At 39.7% G+C, this 19651-nt stretch overlaps 2 protein-coding genes across 16 annotated transcripts in view; one reads left to right on the forward strand and one right to left on the reverse strand.

Annotated features, from left to right (window-relative positions):
* Positions 1–19651, reverse strand: part of barx1 (BARX homeobox 1) — a 61545-nt gene that overhangs the window by 21788 nt on the left and 20106 nt on the right. For 5 of the 14 annotated variants that reach the window (XM_056734248.1, XM_056734253.1, XM_056734245.1 and 2 more), the window contains 3 exons: positions 14347–14505; positions 6581–6732; positions 6314–6480 (listed from right to left, as the gene is read on the reverse strand). Coding sequence is in view for 6 of the 14 variants with exons in the window: in XM_056734256.1 (XP_056590234.1) it covers positions 6330–6480; positions 6581–6732 (303 nt within the window). In the remaining 8 variants the exon portion in view is untranslated. Of the gene's footprint in view, positions 1–4631; positions 4733–6313; positions 6481–6580; positions 6733–14346; positions 14506–19651 lie in introns of those variants that run through there. The other 9 variants (XM_056734251.1, XM_056734256.1, XM_056734255.1 and 6 more) reach the window with 6 other exon arrangements.
* Positions 237–10130, forward strand: wnt7aa (wingless-type MMTV integration site family, member 7Aa). 2 transcript variants are annotated; one of them, XM_056734243.1, is made up of 4 exons: positions 237–385; positions 2061–2287; positions 5728–5999; positions 7814–10130. In XM_056734243.1, exons 2-4 carry the CDS (start codon positions 2191–2193, stop codon positions 8291–8293), a joined length of 849 nt encoding a protein of 282 aa, XP_056590221.1. In that variant the 5' UTR covers positions 237–385; positions 2061–2190; the 3' UTR covers positions 8294–10130. The 2 variants fall into 2 exon arrangements, with proteins under 2 accessions (XP_056590221.1, XP_056590220.1); XM_056734242.1 differs by lacking the exon at positions 237–385 and adding an exon at positions 803–1559.

Here is a 19651-nt window from a genome sequence, read left to right on the forward strand (position 1 = left end):
TTGTAATATCCTGAATATGACTAGAGACCAATACATATAATGTGGGGCTGTTTCTTTAAGACAAGGGCTTAGCTTACAATGAGTGATGGATGTAGTGTCCAATCGTAGTTCTTAATCAAAAACCACGATAAAAAAGGTCAATGAAGGCACTTTACACTTTTGTGTAATGATACATAAAAGTTTGCAGTTATTGACCAAATGATACAATAAATATTGAACTTAAAATGTAATTGGTACGAATGTTGTCGTCAGTGAGGTTTACAAAGGTTGTATCTAACCATTTTCCGGGAACAAATTGGCAATGATTATGAACTGACAGGTGTAAACGTTAAGATGCAATATTCCAGACGAAAGTCAACCAAATGTGATACTCAAGCCCCATCAGGTGAGTCTATTGATACAATGTTGCAACGGGACATATCGGGAAACGCAATGTCCTGAAACTTTGGATTGAGATTTAAAATATGAACAGAAATATATTTTAGCTACTTCACAAAATCGTCAAGTAACGTAAGTCACTAACTGCTGTGTAACCTGCAGATATACAATATAGTTTTAAAGGAAAAACAACCACCTTTTCATCAACAGTCATTACAGTTTATTGGAGCGTTTTTAATATTCTTATATCACAATTTTGAGTGTTGTACTGCTCTTGACCACCGAGTCAGCAAGCACAGTCCATGACATCTGTATTTTGGAAGGTGTTTGGATGAGCCCATATCTCACCTCGTAATTAACTTGAGGTGGGTGAGGGGAAACCTAAAGTCGAACAAGTTTTCTTTTCTCATGGGAGGAGCAAACGGGTGCAGGAAAATAGATAAAAGCTCTGTTTAAGAAGCTGGAGTTACTGCGATATGATTTTCGACAAAGAGCATAGTGATTATACTTTTTTTCCTTAGACTGCTTATTATGATATTACAGTGATAGCGTGTTATCGACATCATCTGTCGCTTACTACTCAATTGTCGTACCTCAAATCAGGGTTTTACCTCTCTACGTATCGTAGGTTACTTTATGCAGACTTGTTTGTTAAACCCGGGAAGGCGCGTGTGTTCGCTGCGTGTTTCTGTGCAATTAGTCGCGTTATCAACCTGCTGGTGGTAGTCCACTTTCCTTCAAGGAGCGCAGACACATAAAAGGAGTATTGGAGGGTCTAACTTACTCCAGAACGCACCCTGATAGAGTTAACAGATAAATGGTCCAACGTTACAGGAGGGGTGCTGTGAATGTAAGATCGAAATAAGTTTTTGCGTACTTTTTAAGAAAGCGATACGCGTAAAAGTGACCCAGAAGCGGTACATATGCAGAATAACATTCATCTCCACAAGTCCCGAAGGATATCAGCCCAGGTGTTCATCTCAACTTCTCACGGAGTTTTGCATCCCTCTAAGGACTTGGTTTGCTTGTGATAAAACCTCTCGTCGGCGGGTTAGACCCATCAGGAAACTGTTTCTATTTCACAGTCTATTAACTAATTAAAGACTGAACATGAGTAGGAAAATACGTCGCTGGATTTTTCACATTTTCCTCTGCTTGGGGATTATATATTTGAAGATTGGGTAAGTAAGGGAAGACCGAACGTGTTTACTTCTTGCAACGTTGGAAATATGTGCTACTCTCTTGTGGGAACAAAGTTTATTTCATTTCTATTAGCCTGTAACAATTATTGAGTTCACAATTACGCAATTTACGCATGTGTGCCGGTATTTTAAGGCATTGGGGTATTTTGACACTTGATGCATTATTATAGAAAATAAACATATGACTTTAGTTCATTTTTTATTTATCAGTTTATACTTTCACATGCGTTTTAGAAATGTTTTTTTTTCTATCGTTGATCGATGGTCTCAAGAAAAATATATACATGGCATACGGAATGATTTGATTTATTTTTTAATACCTGTCCAAATGATAACTTATTGCGTGTTTTAATTTGATTTATTTACCATTATTTGTGACAAATCCCGCGAAAAAAAGTATCATTCATCATATCATGTAGGCTATAAGTGTTCCTTTTTGTCTTTGTAAATATAAACAGCGCTTATTTTTAAACTTCACAGCGGCTTTTCCTCCGTGGTTGCGTTGGGAGCGAGCATAATCTGTAACAAAATTCCTGGTTTGGCCCCTCGTCAAAGGACTATCTGTCAAAGCCGACCTGACGCTATCATTGTCATTGGAGAAGGAGCGCAAATGGGAATCAATGAGTGTCAGTTTCAATTCAAAAATGGAAGGTGGAACTGCTCGGCCCTCGGGGAGAGAACTGTCTTTGGAAAAGAGTTGAAAGTGGGTATGTTACCAAATTATTACATTTACACCATTAATGTTGATTTTTTATGTTTTGTGGCCTCCTATTCAAAAGCACCAGGAGGGAAAGCAAATTGAAAAGACAAGGGATTCTTTTCTCAAGCCCTTTAAGCCTAAATAAATCTGTTTTAGACCAGAAAAGTTCAGCTTGCCCATAGTAAGCAGGCGTCCAGTTTTCCTCTTTGCAGATGCAAAGATGTGATAAGCTTGCACTCTGTGTTCTCATACACCTGCTAGCACTCATAGAAGAATTTCTTTGTAAAAAGAGACGGAACAAACATTGGACGGAGTCTACGTCCTGCTACTTACTTTGACATCGAATTTGAACTGATTTGTCATTGAATGTAAGGCTAATGTTTAGTGTCTCTCACGCCACAGTAACAATGTCAGGTAAGTTTCAGCCGCATTCATGGAGCAAGTGCCAGCGTGGCTGGATTTATAGCCCTCTCAACAGTCCAACCCCTCAAAAGAATTCTTTTTCTAGTTGTCCCCGTCTTATCTGTAGATTTTAATGATTTGGGAGTCGGGGTTTACAATTTACCACGGGTATAAGTTACAGTGGCTGAATGGCAGGACCAGAAGAAAGTACAGTATTGTAAAGAAATGTTACAATTTGTCACCTTATAAGGCACAGAGAGACAAAGCAAAACTAATTAAAGCCAGTTTTCTACTAAGGGTAATGTTATCCATTTTCCTAAGGCAAACTTTGGCGTGTTAAGGGGTCCTTCAGCGCTATTGAACCAACGACACTTTGATGAATGGTGGTGTAAAGGAGTTTCCGACCCTCCTGTGCTGAGAAAGTAGGATTATCGAGTTGTTTTCCTCATGGAAGATGGCTGCAGGTAGTTTAGTCGCTTGAATGTCTGAACTCTACTGGAAATAAACCCCAATACAAGGTTTAAAGAATTTTTTTTCTTCGCTCTCCTTTTACAGTAGGATCCAGCCAGTGTTTCGATAGTGTGGTTGAGGCCCAGGGGAACAGCTTAGATCTGTAGAGACTTGTATCTATCGCTGAAGGTGAAGTTGTGTTTTATCCTTCTGCATCAAAGGCAAGGGCCTCCTTAAAAAAAGCAGGATTTCTTCTTTCCATTTCATTTTAGATCTGCACACGCTCATTGAATGGCTGCCTGGATCTGTTGTGGGTCCTGATTGTATTGTTTAGTGCCCGGACAGCTGCTATAGGTCTCACGTTTTGCCCTCTCCATCCAAGCACCGGAGAGCTGATGCTGACCTAGCGTGACAGACCGTGGTCTCCGTTTCTGAAGCAGGCCGGGAGGCCAGCCCTCCAAAAGCCCAACTGTTGTATTTAGCCAGACGGCTGTTGTGTATGGTCGGTAAAGGGAGGGTTAAGGAAAGCGGACAACCATTCAAACAGGATTGGTTTCAGTGGCTGTATGACCATTCATGCTCACAGTAGCAGAAGCCTGAGAGATGAAGAAGAGGTGGTTAATCCAGCGGGGAGGGGCTTGAGTGAGTAATGTGCAATCATTTTCAGGGCCTGGTACCAGGGTCTACATTTGGCACCCTTGACTCCTCTATGAGATGCACTTTTTGCATGTTAAATACGTAGCTTTAAGCACAGCTTTTTTCAGTACCCGCGTACCTGTTCACCTTTTGACTGTCCATATGAATGAAGATGTGATTGAGATATCGCCTGGAGTGTGTATTGCTCATAATCAGCTGCAGTTAGAGAGATATGCGAAAGGCATATCATTGCGTTATTTTACATTGGCTGAGAGCAACCCTCCTAAATCTTCTCTGACTTAACCACCCTCTGGTATGCTCAGAAATAGTTTTCCTCAAACAGCATTAATGCCTCAAGTCCAGACAAGTACATTGTATGAGGTTTATAAATTAACCTCTTGCATTTACAGTTTTGGCAAGAGGCGTCTCGCGCAGAATTATGCTATGCCACTATCGAAAATAAATGACACTCTTGTCATAACACACATGTTTTATGGGCGTCTTATCAGCTGTGTTTGCGTTCAGAATATCTTGATTTAAGTAAACGTAGCAGTCGTGATATAACACAAACAAGAAGCATTGAGGAACTTTTTAAGATTTGCTTTGAATATAGCCTACAGTCTTATTTCTTTCTTTTGAGATACATCCCTTCTTCCCTGGCGACAAGCCCAAACAACTCATAAAAATCTCAACATAATTGATGCCCCAAACTGGCCTTTGTTAAATTGCATGGGCAGAGATCCAAGATGTTTATCATCAGAAGATCAACACATACCAACATAAGTGAGTTTCAGGAAACCACTGAAGACTCGTGATCCTTTTGAAGGTGAAAACTCCAAAACTGCTGAGCTGCTCTGTTGATGTTTTTACATATCTGTGCATTTTCCAATTCCGTCTTTTAAGACATTGATTGAAGATACGCATGACATCACTCTTTACGAGGCCTAAGAGTTGAAAAGGTTAACTTTAAAAAAGAAAAAAGCATTTCTTCAGTTCCAGATGTGTAAATGATTCTTAGGACAGTCAATAAATGATGACTTATTAATCCAGTAAATGACATGTACATTTCCGGGAATGTTAACATGGGCAACAATCAATATACTGTATCTTAAAATCACCAGGCTTACTTAGCCAAATGGAATTTTATTCAGCTTCGCTTTTTCTTTTTCTGTACAAGCCAAAGATTTGTAATCAGACAAAGATTGGAGCAATCATCATCTTTTGACTAATCACTTAAATATTGCATTAGAAAACAATCTTGGAGAAGTTGTTCTCAAAGTTGGAGCCTGTTAAATATTTCACTTAAGAGTTCTCTGTTGTTTCATGTCACCTTGTCACAAAAGCTTGAAAAAGCCTTCTCTTGTTAGGATTTTCTGATCTATCCCCGTCCATATAAATTGAGTGCGCAGTTAACCCTGGAAGTGCCCTGTTCAACAGTCGCAATCAATTACAGCCGTGCTCTGGCCAGGGAGGCACCGCATGCCTGAGGAGTTCATCTCCACAGGGTGGATCCACCGTTCTGACGGAAGCTGGGACAGTGGCCAGACTGGAGCCTAAACACATACCCTCTATCTCCACCATTCTATTGTCTGAAATAAACTCTTGTCCTTTGAGCTTATTAAAAAGATGGACCGTTCCTTCCTTCGCCCATCTGTGTGCAAACAGCTTGTCTTCATGTTTCCTCTTTTTGACAACTGAAGGACGATTATTTGTGTGTTGAGTAATCACAGGTATGTGATCTGTTTGTTTTCATGGCCGTGTTAACCTGCGCTGGGTTCTACATCACTTTCTATTAGACCGCTCTCACACTTTTACTGTTAGTGCAGGATAAATGAACGATGCTTCACTTGACCAACACATTTTATTATTGCTATGAGTGTGAAGCTATGTCAGGTATGTTTGGGGGTGGGGTGATGCTGTCTGAGAACAGTCTGACTAAGAATGTTCTTTTGCTTCCAGGGAGTAAGGAGGCGGCCTTCACTTACGCCATCATCGCCGCCGGGGTCGCCCACGCCATCACGGCAGCCTGCACTCAGGGTACCCTGAGTGGCTGTGGATGCGACAAAGAAAAGCAAGGATTCTACAACCAAGAGGAGGGGTGGAAGTGGGGCGGATGCTCGGCCGATATCCACTACGGACTGAGCTTCTCGAAGGTGTTTGTGGACGCACGAGAGATCAAGCAGAATGCGAGGACGCTCATGAACCTTCATAACAATGAAGTGGGACGGAAGGTACATAGTGCAAGTCTTACATTGCATATATATTATTATTTAATTCCATATGCTACTATGCGTGAAGAAGAGTTTAATAGATTAGCGAAGACCAACTTTAATTGTAGAATGTGACTTCTTTGCCATTTGAAATTATGGTGAAGTAGGAAAGTATACGAATCATAGAAAATTGAGAGTCAGCTGATCAAAACCCAGGGTGGCACACAAAACAAAGTTTGATTCTTAATGTACAGTCACGAAGTCAAAAAGATTCTGTATTAAAATATTAAAACAGCATCAACGTCCATACCCATACTTTGAGCACTTTGACTTACCTTCATAAACTGTTTATCATTCACTGCCGAAGTGCCAATCTGAAGTGTGATGTTTCAGCACTCTGGACAGAGCTTCCTTCAGGGCTTTTAAATCCAAAGCCTGACCAGTAACCTTCAGTAATGATTCACATTCACCAATCCGTTGTCTGTAGCAGATGAATTCAGTTCTATAGCAATTCACACAAGTCATTGTGTTGTGGTTGTAACTAAACATATGATTATACCGCACCCATGATTTTGATTGATTAATGGGTTACATTAAAGCACCTTAGTGAGGGGGCGTGGCCTCTCTTAAGGAACATGGATTTTTCCTGCGTAAGCTTTTCCCGAGACTGTTTATCAGGAATCAGCGGCATGACCACACTAAGCCTGATATGCATCCCAGCTTGCAGACAATTGCAACGAAGACTCCAGCATGTCTGAGAGTAAGAAAGGGAGAACAAAATAATTAAAAAGCAAGGTGAACCCTTTCCCACCCACACCAAGAGCAGAACGCCAGAGAAAGAGCAAAAGAGAGAAAGGACACATTAGCCAATCACATTACACCGCCTGGAAAAGACAATTCACTGATGCCAATCACACCATTCAGATATCTTTCATATCTAAACAGGCACTCTGCTTCAGTGAGTTCTGCTTTCATTTGCCTGTTCATTCATATATTATGTGCAAACCTGTGCTTGCTTTTTGCAATGGTAAAACTATAGCTAGGGTATACAATAATGATTGGCACGTGTTGTGGATTAAAAAATAACAAAGTAGTGCTCGAAAAGTTTGACTTGTTGTGTAGGCACCTGAAACCGGACTCCCGAGCTTTATCTGTGTACACTACACACAGGGCGATTGTTGTAGGAACTCTGCGATCATCATTCAGTCATTGTTTATATCATATCCTGTGCAGATTCCGCTCCATTGCATATACAAGACAAGAGACTTCTAGAGACAACCTCTGATAGTTCGCCCCTTGAAACAATTTGTGGCGCTTGTTGTGTACACAAACGAGTAGGCTTGCTACATGGAGTCGGAAAGCTGGTTAACACACAGACTGGGTTTCACAGGCCAGAAGGAATGAGGTAGTATAGCACTGCAGGTTTAACAATCTTTGCATTCTTTAAATCGGAATGTTAAAAACCTTTGTCTCAACCTGTTAAAACCATTCACGGAAATATGCTCTGAAATACACGACTGTATGCACAAATTTTGCCGAGGGTGACTGCACTAATCTCTGCTTTATTGTTAGGCCAGTCAGATCACGGTTTGCTGAAATGTGCCTTATGTTTGACGTCAATACATGCTAAATATTTATATCACATACCTTTTCGTACATATGCTAAGGCAAGGGTCATTTCCTTCCTCAGACATTCCCATCTTTTGTTACAGGTGACTGCAAACTGAAAATGTGTCACAGAATCAACTTTCAGTATGACCTAAGGCTATGATTATGTATACCTAAGCAAACTTAAAGTATTGAGTTTCTAAAATACATTGACTTGTCTTTTTCAGGTATTGGAAAAGAACATGCGTTTAGAGTGTAAATGTCACGGCGTATCTGGGTCCTGCACCACCAAGACCTGCTGGACCACTCTTCCAAAGTTTCGCCAGCTTGGTTACATCCTCAAGGAAAAGTACAACCACGCCGTGCACGTCGAACCGGTCCGAGCCAGTCGAAACAAGAGACCCACCTTCCTCAAGATTAAAAAACCATACTCGTACCGGAAACCCATGGACACTGATTTGGTGTACATCGAGAAGTCGCCCAACTACTGCGAGGCAGATCCTGTGACGGGCAGCATGGGAACCCACGGCAGAATCTGCAACAAGACTTCTCAGCAGGCCAACGGCTGCGACCTCATGTGCTGCGGCCGAGGATATAACACGCACCAGTACTCCCGCGTGTGGCAGTGCAACTGCAAATTTCTTTGGTGCTGCTACGTCAAGTGCAACACCTGCAGCGAGCGGACAGAAGTGTACACGTGCAAGTGATATATTTATTGCGGAGGTATTTATGCACAGCCGTTTTTGACTGGTAGATGGTCTGAAAGAGTCACAACACTGATGATAACCACCGTTATGGATTCAAGGTAGAAAATAGAGCCATTTGCACAGAATACTCGGACCTGGTGGTGCTACCGTGAGTCCAGATGGAGAAATTTGCATGCAATGCATGCAGCTCCAGAGCTACACTGAGAGCTTTGGTATTGGTACCGGTAGACACCTGTTTGTTTCCAGTACTGAGCAACAGAGCGAAGTACCCTGCGAAAAGCTTGATCTGTGGACCATGAGAAGGACGTGGGCTGTGGTCGGGGGGTGTTCTGCCCCGTCGGTAGTGTGAAAGTACTTCTCGAGGAAATTTTGGCAAAAAGACCTGGGCTGAGGGATGGCCGTTATAAATGTTCAAACACAAAAAATGCATGGACACAACAATGGCTATATTTAACGGATTATTTAGAAAAACAGCTAATTTATTTAATAAGAAAACTACTGATTTTCGTCTCGTGTTTACTAGCTTAGACTTTAGGTTGTGTTTTGATATTGTTTTTGCATAAAATCAACTGACCAAGTTTTACACTGTATTTTCATGTGCTGTAGGGATGAACCTACGACAATGCACGATACAAAAACAGCAGCGCGCTGCACTCAAGATAATTGCTAGTCGCTGAACGCGTAGACACCACTGTCTTTGTGTTTCTGTGCTGACATTTTAACCCTCTACGTCAGTGTCAACCCTTGCACATATATTCTTTGTACAAATACACACTGGAATTGAGCATCGTGTGAAGGCTAATTCATTTCGAAGCGAACACAGTCACTTTCTTCAGAAAAGACAATAAGCTAATTTACATAGGATATTCATTCAGAGGTCCTTAGAACAATCAGATTTCCCACTTATATTAAACTTTATGACCTCAGCTGACACAAAGGTTTATGCTAATGTGACCCCAGGCTCCCCTCTCTTTTGGCAAATATTTGCTGTGTGGGCAGAGAAACAGATTCGGTGAAAAATTCACTTTGGAATGAAATGGCTAACATTCAGGAGATGCTTCCACCTGCTACCGATATCGAATGTTGAGATCAGATACATGATCCTGTTAATGCTATACATTATAGGTAATATAACACTTTTGCTGCTAGTCCTGTTCTGTTTTGCAACAGTAGTTAATGCTAGTGTTTTGTGCGTTGTAAGCAAATGTGCTTGTCCAGACAGATCGTCCCTATGTTGTCGTATATTTTCTAAGAGATTATTTTTATATGAGTATTTTATTTATTTTGTGTAAAGGAAAATCCCACGACCGATGTCCTTCAGATGGACAGAAATTAGGGAGATGAGCTAAAAACAGTGTGAGCACGATTGTCACGGTACCAGCTTGATCACTTGTGTTTACTTAATCTACATCGTGTAAACTGCAACTACATTGTTTTTGTGAAGTAATGCTCATAACGGTGTAGTTGGCACATTGTCTTATTTCAGCATGAAAGCCAATCAGTAAACAGTTAAGCGTAGCATCGTCATGACAACAGTCCCCTATGTGGGATCGATAAGGGAAACCATAGTAAACTAATCCTGGGACAAAACTCTTTGGTACGGAGTAAAATGCATGATTGTTGGAGGGGTTTAACCAAAGAACAACTGAAATGAAGCATGACTCTGTCAGGAGTTTAAAAACATGCCGGCCTTGATGTAACTGATATTTCGCAACAGTCTGTGATTTCAATAGATGTCTTGCCAAATTGATCGTACATGGTTGTGTCATCATAAATGGTTGAAAAATGTTGTGCATTATGTTTTGAACAGTGTTAATAAATATTTCCTTGGCTTGCACCGGTTTTCCTGTTTATTAAGAATTTTTCATGTTTGTTATTCATGTTTATTCATTTTGTAAAGTGAACTCAAATAGTTTTACAACGCTCCTAATCTCAACTAAATAACTTGCTGTTGAGTCACATGGTCCACATCATCATACAGCTTCCCAGAACTTAAAAAGAGACGTCACCAATTTGGTGATGCCTTAACTGCTTAGTATCAGCCACAAAACACACATTGCTAAGTTATGGTTGACTAGCGATTGGGGCGCTTTTTAGCGTGGATGACCGCAGGGCAAGAAGGAAGCTTAAGAAAGCTCTTGCATGTTAATGGTAGGGCTGGTGTAAGGCTTTAATTGATGAGCGGTGTTAAGGAGGGTGTCTCAGCAATGGGCAGATAGAGGGGGAGAGGAGGGGTGATGGATTACACTGACATCTGCTTCATTCACTTCCCAGCGCCGTCACCACAACAACGGCACCGTGGCCCCCAAAAATGCTGTCCAGTCTCCATGAGAAGCGGGCCTGCCCATTAGCGAAATGTTAACTATGCAAAATCCAGCTAACTTTTGGATGCTATTTATTTTGTCCCCCCTCCCCAAAAGGCGAAAGGGATGGCAAAAGTGGGGCTTTGCCATTGTGAAGGATGATGTCAAGAGGAATTCGAATCCGAAAGTTAGAAAAGATCTTAGCTTCACCCCCTTGAATAATCGTCACAAAACGTCCCATTGAGAATCGGATGAAAACTCATCAATAGGCAACAGCGTGAAAAGGCAGCTGGCCAAACAGCCTCGGTTAAAGTAACACGGACACCCAGTCACCATGAGCTGAATCACAATATTGTGCGGTTTTGAAAAAGCTTTTGGATGTTACTCTGTTTGGCTCAGGCTCTTGCTTCTTTTCCATAGCCTGAATGGCATGACGGTGGAGAGCTTAACACATGTAGATGGAGGAGACAAGAAGTGTTAGGAGAACAATTAAGGGGAGACAAATTCCACATCTAGCTGCCTCCTTTCGTTATGTCTTTGCCTTCCTTTTACAATGAAGCCATTTAGTTAACAGAGACTCTCTGTGAAACACTTGTCTAGGAGTTGAGTTTTCTTGTCGGCATGCCAGTATGCCAACCCCCCCTTAGTTATTTTATCGTGCCTGCTAACTTAATATTGTGTCACTTTCTTGTAGACCATTTGAACTGCAGATAAACCTATGCAGTCACACTTGCCAACAACGCGAGTTAAAACCTCCATCCAGGTGTTCAGCATGATCGTCTGACATCGGGGACAACATCTCGTTGGCATTATTGTGTTCAATATCACACTGTCTGCCGGCAACTGCAAATACCACGAATTGTATTGAAATGCTAATTAGGATTCCCCGCATTGTTCTCCTATAAACTGCACTGTTAACCCATTCATCGGTTAATGTCAACGGCTGTCCACGAACGTGATGCTTGAACTGAGCCTTCCTCAGCTAACATGAGCATTATGAGCTACACTGTGCACACCTGCGCACACCTGGATTCTCTTTCATTTATAACTACCAGGCCGTCTATCTTAAGCAGTACTGCTGTTCTTCGCTTAAGACCAGAGCAGATAAGACCGGCAGTGAGATTTCCTGGGATGATTTCAGAAACTGTCAACTTTCCTAATGTCTTGGTGAATGTTATACCATCTAATCTGATTTAATCTTTATACAGTGTGTGCCCAGCAAACAGGGAAGCTCTGGTGATGATTTCATTGAGGTTACTGATTGTCTTTATTGGGAGAGATGGGTGTAATGCCAGAAGGTGGGAGTCCTTCTTGCTGTGGATTTAAACAACCGCCACAAGATGAAACATGTCTAAAAACCACTAATAAACCCACTATCTTATTAAAATGCTTGGTGCTGGCTCTTCTTTAAAATGGTTTTATTGCACAAGCATGCACTTTAGGTATAGTTGAGAAGAAATACCTAATGCAAAGTAAATGGGATTTACATAAAGGGCAAATGGGACATAAAACCCTATTCCACACATCAGATATCAACCATAAATCAGACCAACGATGCTCATTACAGAGAGAAGAGTCAGTGTAAAATATTACACTGGCACACCTACCATTTGTCAGTTTCATCATTAAAAAAACTGTTAGCATGTAGAAATAACTATTTAAGTGCATGCAAGTATAATTCGCCAAGCAAGGGTCTAGGGAAATTTCTTTAGTGTTCACTACTGGTCAAAAGTTCAAGGTTACTTGTTCTTTATTTTTTCCACATTAAACTCATCCAAACTAACAAATGACTATGGGAATTATGTTGTAACTACAAATACACAATCCATCAAGTGTTTTTGCATCTTTCTTTTGCAAAATATATTTCTATAAATAAAAAAAGACCAGCTTTTTGAAGCCTCGCCCTGAGATGTTTTTAAACAGTATTGGAGTGTTTTGTCATGCTCTTTATGGCTTTTGACAAAAAAATCAACATTTTTACTAAATTGTTGACACAATTATATTGTTTGTTTACTAATTTCATTTATGATTGTGTCATCAAGTCTGAAGGTTTCATAACATCATTAGAAACATTAGTCAAGTGACCCAAAACATCCGACTAATATTGTTCCAGTATCATATTATATTATTATTTTCAACTATAGTTTCTAGTTGGTAAAGGGTGGATGTAATCTGCACCGAATCTCAGAAGTTGTTAATTTCTATTTACTAGTCGATCAACTATAATTAGCATCTTTTGGCTGTTCTGCTAGTCTACAGTGCTTGACCATACAACTAATCCTACATTGACTGTAATCCCATTGAAGTTGTTTATCACAGATCTGACATTGTGCAATTACATTCTTTGATGTTTTCTTTGAATTTGCACAGGCCACAAAACTGAGCGATTAACGGACAACAAAATACAAATACAGAATAAAATCTACTCTGTCATATCATGAACTGCATACCATAACTGTAACAATGGCAATATATGATTGCAGGAAACAGCATGTCAACCACTTGGAGATCAATTGTATACCGTTTTTTTATCAGAGATCAAAACAATTGAACACTTATTCCTCCAGCTGTATGTGTTTTGTAGTATCATGGTCCTTTATACACAATCCATTCTGCACATGTGACAAAGATGATCTGTGTATGTGCAGAACCACGACAGGAGATGTTTAGTATAATAACCAAATCAGACAGTTGAGCTCATTTTCAGTTCCTAATCCTGAAATGTGTGTGCGAGTGTTGCTTTGTTTATTTGGACGATATAGGCTGGGTGGCAGCGGGGATTTGAAGTATCACTTAAGACACATTCCACAGGTTGTGAGTTTAGTTGCTGACAGTTGTATAGCCGAATGAAGTGCACGACACAGGAGGTCTCGCGCAGCCTCGTACAATGAAGCCGATCTCTCATGTTGCCATAGGAAATACCATCAAACTGCTCTTAATTACAGATCTCCCTCCCTGCTGGCCTCTCCTCATCATGTGTGGCATGTGTCTAGAATTACACTTTATGTATAATGTCTTCCCAGACCTGTGCCAGCATGTAACTCAACCCAATTTGTGGAATATAGAAGAACAATATTGCGGGGATATTTAAAGCACACAGCCCAGGTGGAGTTGCAGGTACATTAAATGGCTGGGGTGTGCACCCTCGCCCCATCCCTTCAGACGTGTAAAGAATGCGTTAATGACTCCAGTCAAAGACGACCCGAGGACTGGAGGCCAAACGATCGGGAAGGCTGTGAATACATCAGCACGGGAGCCATTCCAACTTAATGCGGTGAAAACTGTAATTTTCAGAGAAAGGAACAGAAATAATAGCAGGATTATGGCGGTAAAGCAGCCATGTCCGTGGCCTAAAGCACAGGGATAAGTGTACATTTGCTCTTTCCGTGCCTCCAGTTCTTAACACAGGAGGATGTTGGCGGCTTTTATTGGGGGTTTTGCGAATCACTTTCATCTGCATGTTTGTATGATCTAAATGTTTTTGATTGCTACTTGTAGTATATAAATGAATAGACGCATGGGCTCGTGTGATGTTTCTTCTTGGAATGAGATTTGAGATAATGTTAAGATAAGTTTCTTTCTCATCACCATCACGAAAAAGCTGTATTATCATCATTATCACACTTGTTAGATCTTAACATATTCATGTCGATATACTAAACCATCACAAGTTCATCTTAAGACTCCTACAATAATATCTCCAGGGTTGTATGCATGTGATAAAAAAGAATGTGTGTAAATCATACGAACCATATAGCAAGGCGAAGCATGAGAAATGGTTAAAGATGACAGCTTAACGTCAAATACGCTTTCACGACGTTACATTTATTAATTCACTCTTCTTTTTCATCACCTCTTCCAGAGTACAGTTAAGAAGGAATGTGGCGGTGCATCATCACTGATGGTCTCCTTGAAAGAAGAAATAAAAACAGTAGGGTTGTAGTGACAGAGCAAACCATTGAAAGTCTGTGTTTTGAACCGTTTGATGACAGACGAACTCTGCATCACTTAAATTAGGACAATCGAGTCAGCCGCAAAAGACATTGAATGACAAATCCAGCAGAAATTACTTCATTATTTACATCCACATGTAGGCAGGCTGTTCTAGCAAGTATTCTACAAACTAAAATAAATAAAACTTGAATAAAATGTAAAAGTCTTTAATGAACAAAAACAAAATGAGGTTTAGTGCATGGGACACTATAAAAGCATAGAGGATAAAGATTTAGGCTAAAGGATTTTTTTTGTCGAAATCTTTATTCCCTGAAATGAGGATCCCTCAAAGCAAAAAGCCATATGTGACCCTTGACCCCAAAACCAGTCAAGAGTCAATTAAGATTGAAATTCTGATTTATACATTATCTTAAACCTGAATAAAATATTTCCTTGAAGCACAACTAATTGAAAATCTGGAATCTGAGGGTGCAAAAAATTTGAGTAATTCCCAGCAGCGAGCGAAGTTTGTAGGCCATTTTTGTTCAGGATTTTTCTGCTTCCACTCACAAAAATGTTTTTATATTCACAGTAATAAATTACCTTCATGGAACATATAATAAAAAATATACAATTTTGACTTTTGTCACAAATATACATGTGCTACATTCATCCAAAAATGAGAATGAAATTATCAATTTACATAATTAAAATAACTCAGTCTTCACCCTAGTTCTGGTCCAAGTGTTTGATTTCGACACCGAAGGCACCAGACTAACATGAGTCCTTCACGATAAGTACAGTAAGCCAAAACTAAAGGCCCATAGGGCTTTATGGGACTTTTGTTACCCTCTTTTTGGTGCACCCACCACAACCCCCAGCACCACCACACCCCTGATATATAAGAACATTTAGGAAACTTGAGCAATGTTTTCCTCGTTCAGTTATGTGACCTATCTAGCTCTAGGGCCTATTTGTGTGTATTAAAACTACGCTGTAAAACTTTGCTGTAGTTTTGCAGCAGGTTTGTCAATAACTTACTGTGGATTTAATTTACTATTTTATTTTAAACATAAATTTACCCAGTTCTTATATTTTTTTTTCAATAAATAAGACTAAATATCTTGGGTTACTTTGTTATGTAAATGTATAAAATTTATGACATTTTACATATTTTTATACTGAAAACAAAACAAAAATGCTCAGGAAGAGTGTCATTTTTGCAGTGTTATGCCAGTAATGCTCATTTTGAATATAAAAAGTCAAAGTGTTTTAATTCTGATTAAAGTCAAGTTTAACTCAAATTAAAAACAGTATAAACAGAAAAATATAAAGTAGTAATCAAATCTACAGTAAGTTACTGGCAAAACTGCTGCAAAATTACAGCAAAGTTTCACAGTGTAGTCATACTTCAAAACGTACAGTACAATAGTCAAGTACCTAATGCAGTTAGACAAGACTTTGGAGACAAGTGTTTATGAGGTAAACTAGATAAGGACAGTGATTGTGTTACATCATTGCGTTCAGAATCTATGGATGTCAATTACATTATCCAAAAACAATCCTCTACATTGAATCCCTTTAGATGCTTATAATTGCACGGTTTGCTCACCAAGATGAACGGAACCTTGGAGTGGGGCTTATTCAGAATTTAACACATCACCAATTCAGACTGGCTTGAAATGAGTTTCATCATGCATGTCTACAGAAGAACAAGCACACATGACAAACTCCAACATTGCATAATACTTCTGTGAGTCCTCAAACTGTTTGCCTGTTCTTTCCATCAGTGGAAAAATTTAGTTAATTTTCCCAAACTAGGTTTCCATTTTATGGAGGATTATAAATTGATTGTCAAGCAGAAGTCGAGGTAAGTGGTATTAGTCGTCGCCTTCAATCAACCAGTTCAATAAAAGGTCGCCTTTATGACACTGCATGCATGAGCTCTGGAAGTGAGGTAAATACCATAATGACTCTGACTACGTGGCTTAGTCATTTCAACTGGCAACACCAGCTGAGTACGGTTTCAGTGAACTCAGATCTGTCAGGCTCTCTCCAGAAAACGTGTTCGAACAAGCAACAAGATGCAGATTCTTCACTGAAAAAGACTTCGGCTCAGCTGCATGCCAAGAGAGTCTTCAAGGAGTGGCAACATTTCGCATTATACAATAAACATATGCATACAGTATATACTTATATTTATGTATATATTTAAGCTGTCCAAACTATTATAGTAAGAATATATGATGCATTATGTAGTTTGCCACATTAAGTGGATGTCACATAATTCAGTAGGTCCTTCAAAGAGAAAATCAACCAACAAAATCTTGATTGATTTTTTAAGATACGTTGTGTACAGCATGAAGTCATCATGATGGCCCTGGACTGGTAGGACTGTGCACCTGGCAATGGTGCAAACAGATGTGGGAAGCAAGTTCATATTTCTGAGGCAAAGGAAAATAAGACTGTTCCACTCTACCCCTATTCCAAATGCCGCATTCCCCGTTCCCAGGGTTGACTCATGTTGCTTGTTGCTGTCCCCCACTATCATTGTTTGGACAGCTTGAAGCCTCTTCAAGAAAGGAAAGTTGATATTTGAAGCTTCGCATCGTCCATTTGTTGTTTCAAGTCTGGAATTATTTTTATGATTCAAAAATCTATAAGGTATTTCTAGTAACTTGAAAAGTTAAGAACTGATGCAAATGTGGTTGCACAGTGATGATGTTGGAACTTTTCTTGTCGGTCATGCGTGCTCAGGTTAGTCAAGTATCCGAGTGTCATGTCACTCCACCGTCTGCCTCTGCAGTTCAACGCTGGGTCAGAGGAGACTGTGTACATGTCCTTCTGTCTTCAGAAAAACACAGCTGGGCAGCTCGTGCTGATGTCAGATGAAGACACGAGGAAAGACTATAATTAAATATCTCGCTTTGGCAAACAAATGTGGAACTAAATCAAGGGGGTGGATGACATTAAACACACTGTTTCTGATCAGAAGTGCAAAGTGGAACCAAATGTGTCAAAAAGCCCAACTTGAGGGGTGAATGCAAAGGTTTCCCCCATGGACATTTCACCCAAAATTAAAAACTCTGTCATTATTTATTCACCCTCAAAAACATTTTCCTCTGTGGGAGCCAAAAGAAGATATTTTGAGAAATGTCCCTGTGGTTTTGTGTCCATACAATGAGCTTCAATGGGGGCCCAATGTTATTTGGTTCCTTAAAATGTCTTTAGTGTTCTGTAGCAAAAAGAAAAACATACATGCTTGCAATGACATGAGTAAATGATGAGAGAATATTTTTTGGGGGGAGAACCATCCCTTTAAGTGTTAAACTAGCTTTAATGCTATGTAAACTGTTGTATTCCAATCCAATACACATACTGCAACAACAGGGATGAGCTACTGCAGATATCAAGCAGCCAGTACAGACCTGTTCCGCAGTGATATATCTCCATCTTTATGTCATGTAAGTGTAACGCTGTGCTGGAATGTGTGCTGGGGTCCTAGGGGCCACTCTCCCATGCAGCAAACAATCACTGCCAGCTAATAAAGGAGGTATTTGTGTGATATGTCAGTGGTTTGTGTGAGGCTCAGATGGAATGAGATGGTGTGGCGAGATACCATTCAAAGCCTCTCCAGGAGGGGAAACATATACTATTATTACCAGAAGCCATTGTCACAGCGAGCTCTTTCAAATAAAATGTGGCATGGCACTGTCAGCCGATACTTGTGCGATCAAAACCCACAATAATTCGCAGCTCCTCAGGTACATTGATCTAGAGTTACTGCAGGGACGGTAACAAAGCTGTCAGCCATTCACAGTATGACTGTGTGTGAGGTGAGAGAGGAGCGTTTTCACGTACAGGATGATGATACAGTGAAAATATTTTTCTCATCATTGAAGAAGCAATCCTGTGGAATGCACAACAAACAATAAATCCTTATTATGTTCTCATATTAACTCATATATAAACACCTTCATAGAGGACGGATCGTAAAAAACAGGATTTGATCTACTATGTTGACACACTCCAACATTTACAACTCAAAGCTCTCCCCTACAACACATAGTGAATGTAAACAGCAAAAACAGGTCATTCAAAAGCCCATATGACAGCCCATAGTAATACATTGATGACTGTTGTTTACGTAACATCTTGTGGGGGTATTCTAATGTATATTAGCCAATAATTGATCCAGTCATTACCAAGGTTTTTTACATATACTGTAGATGTGTTAAGTGCATAGTAGCAAAATCAGCCTTTTAATTATGATGGTCAGTTCGCAACAAGAACTATAATTATAAACATACAGAGAAATTATATCGCAGAGATCTTTTTCAGAATGTTTTTGCCAGATAATATAAGATAAAACATTTACAACCAATCAAAATCCATTACATTTTAAAGGCATGATGTTATACTGTAGTTATCATTCTATTTATCTTTACAGTTACCACTGTTGGTTTAAATAGGCCTTTAGACAGCAGGTGAGGTGTAACTGTTTCTGGGGAAAAACACTGGACTATTATTATAAATGGATGTGGGTAAAACCTTAATTAATGACATTCAGACAATAATTAAAAGACTATATTATAAGAGCTGCCATAAATAAAATGAACAAATTATCTACTGCTGTTATTTTATGAGCATGACTTTCATGGCGCAAACATTTACAAGAAAAATCTCAGCCCCGCACTTTATACCATCTGTCACAAAGTAGTTGGGCTAGTCTATACTTGATAAAAACACAATTAGTATTTTTCAAAAACATGGAAAAACATACACTAAGTTGTTTTGCTTTCATTTCAGGGTATCCTGCAGCTATAGACTTTTTAAAGTGATTCATCACCTCAACCAGTCAGTGATGATGGTGTTGGGAGTTTTGTGACTACCCTACAATATGACGTTAAGCTCTGTTTAGATTTTTGTAATGTATGGTGTGCTGAGAAAAGATTACGGTGGATAAAAATTCTTACTCAAGACATTTCATTCATTCAATATGAAAGTATATCTCATGTGATGTGTTTAAACTTTGAACCAATAACTGGTTTCGCAAATGCATTGTGGGCAAACCTGCACATAAAGAGCATTTCTGCTGGACTGTGTCGACTTCAATATTAAT

Source organism: Triplophysa dalaica, chromosome 21 (assembly GCF_015846415.1).
Source record: "Triplophysa dalaica isolate WHDGS20190420 chromosome 21, ASM1584641v1, whole genome shotgun sequence".
NCBI lineage: Eukaryota > Metazoa > Chordata > Actinopteri > Cypriniformes > Nemacheilidae > Triplophysa > Triplophysa dalaica.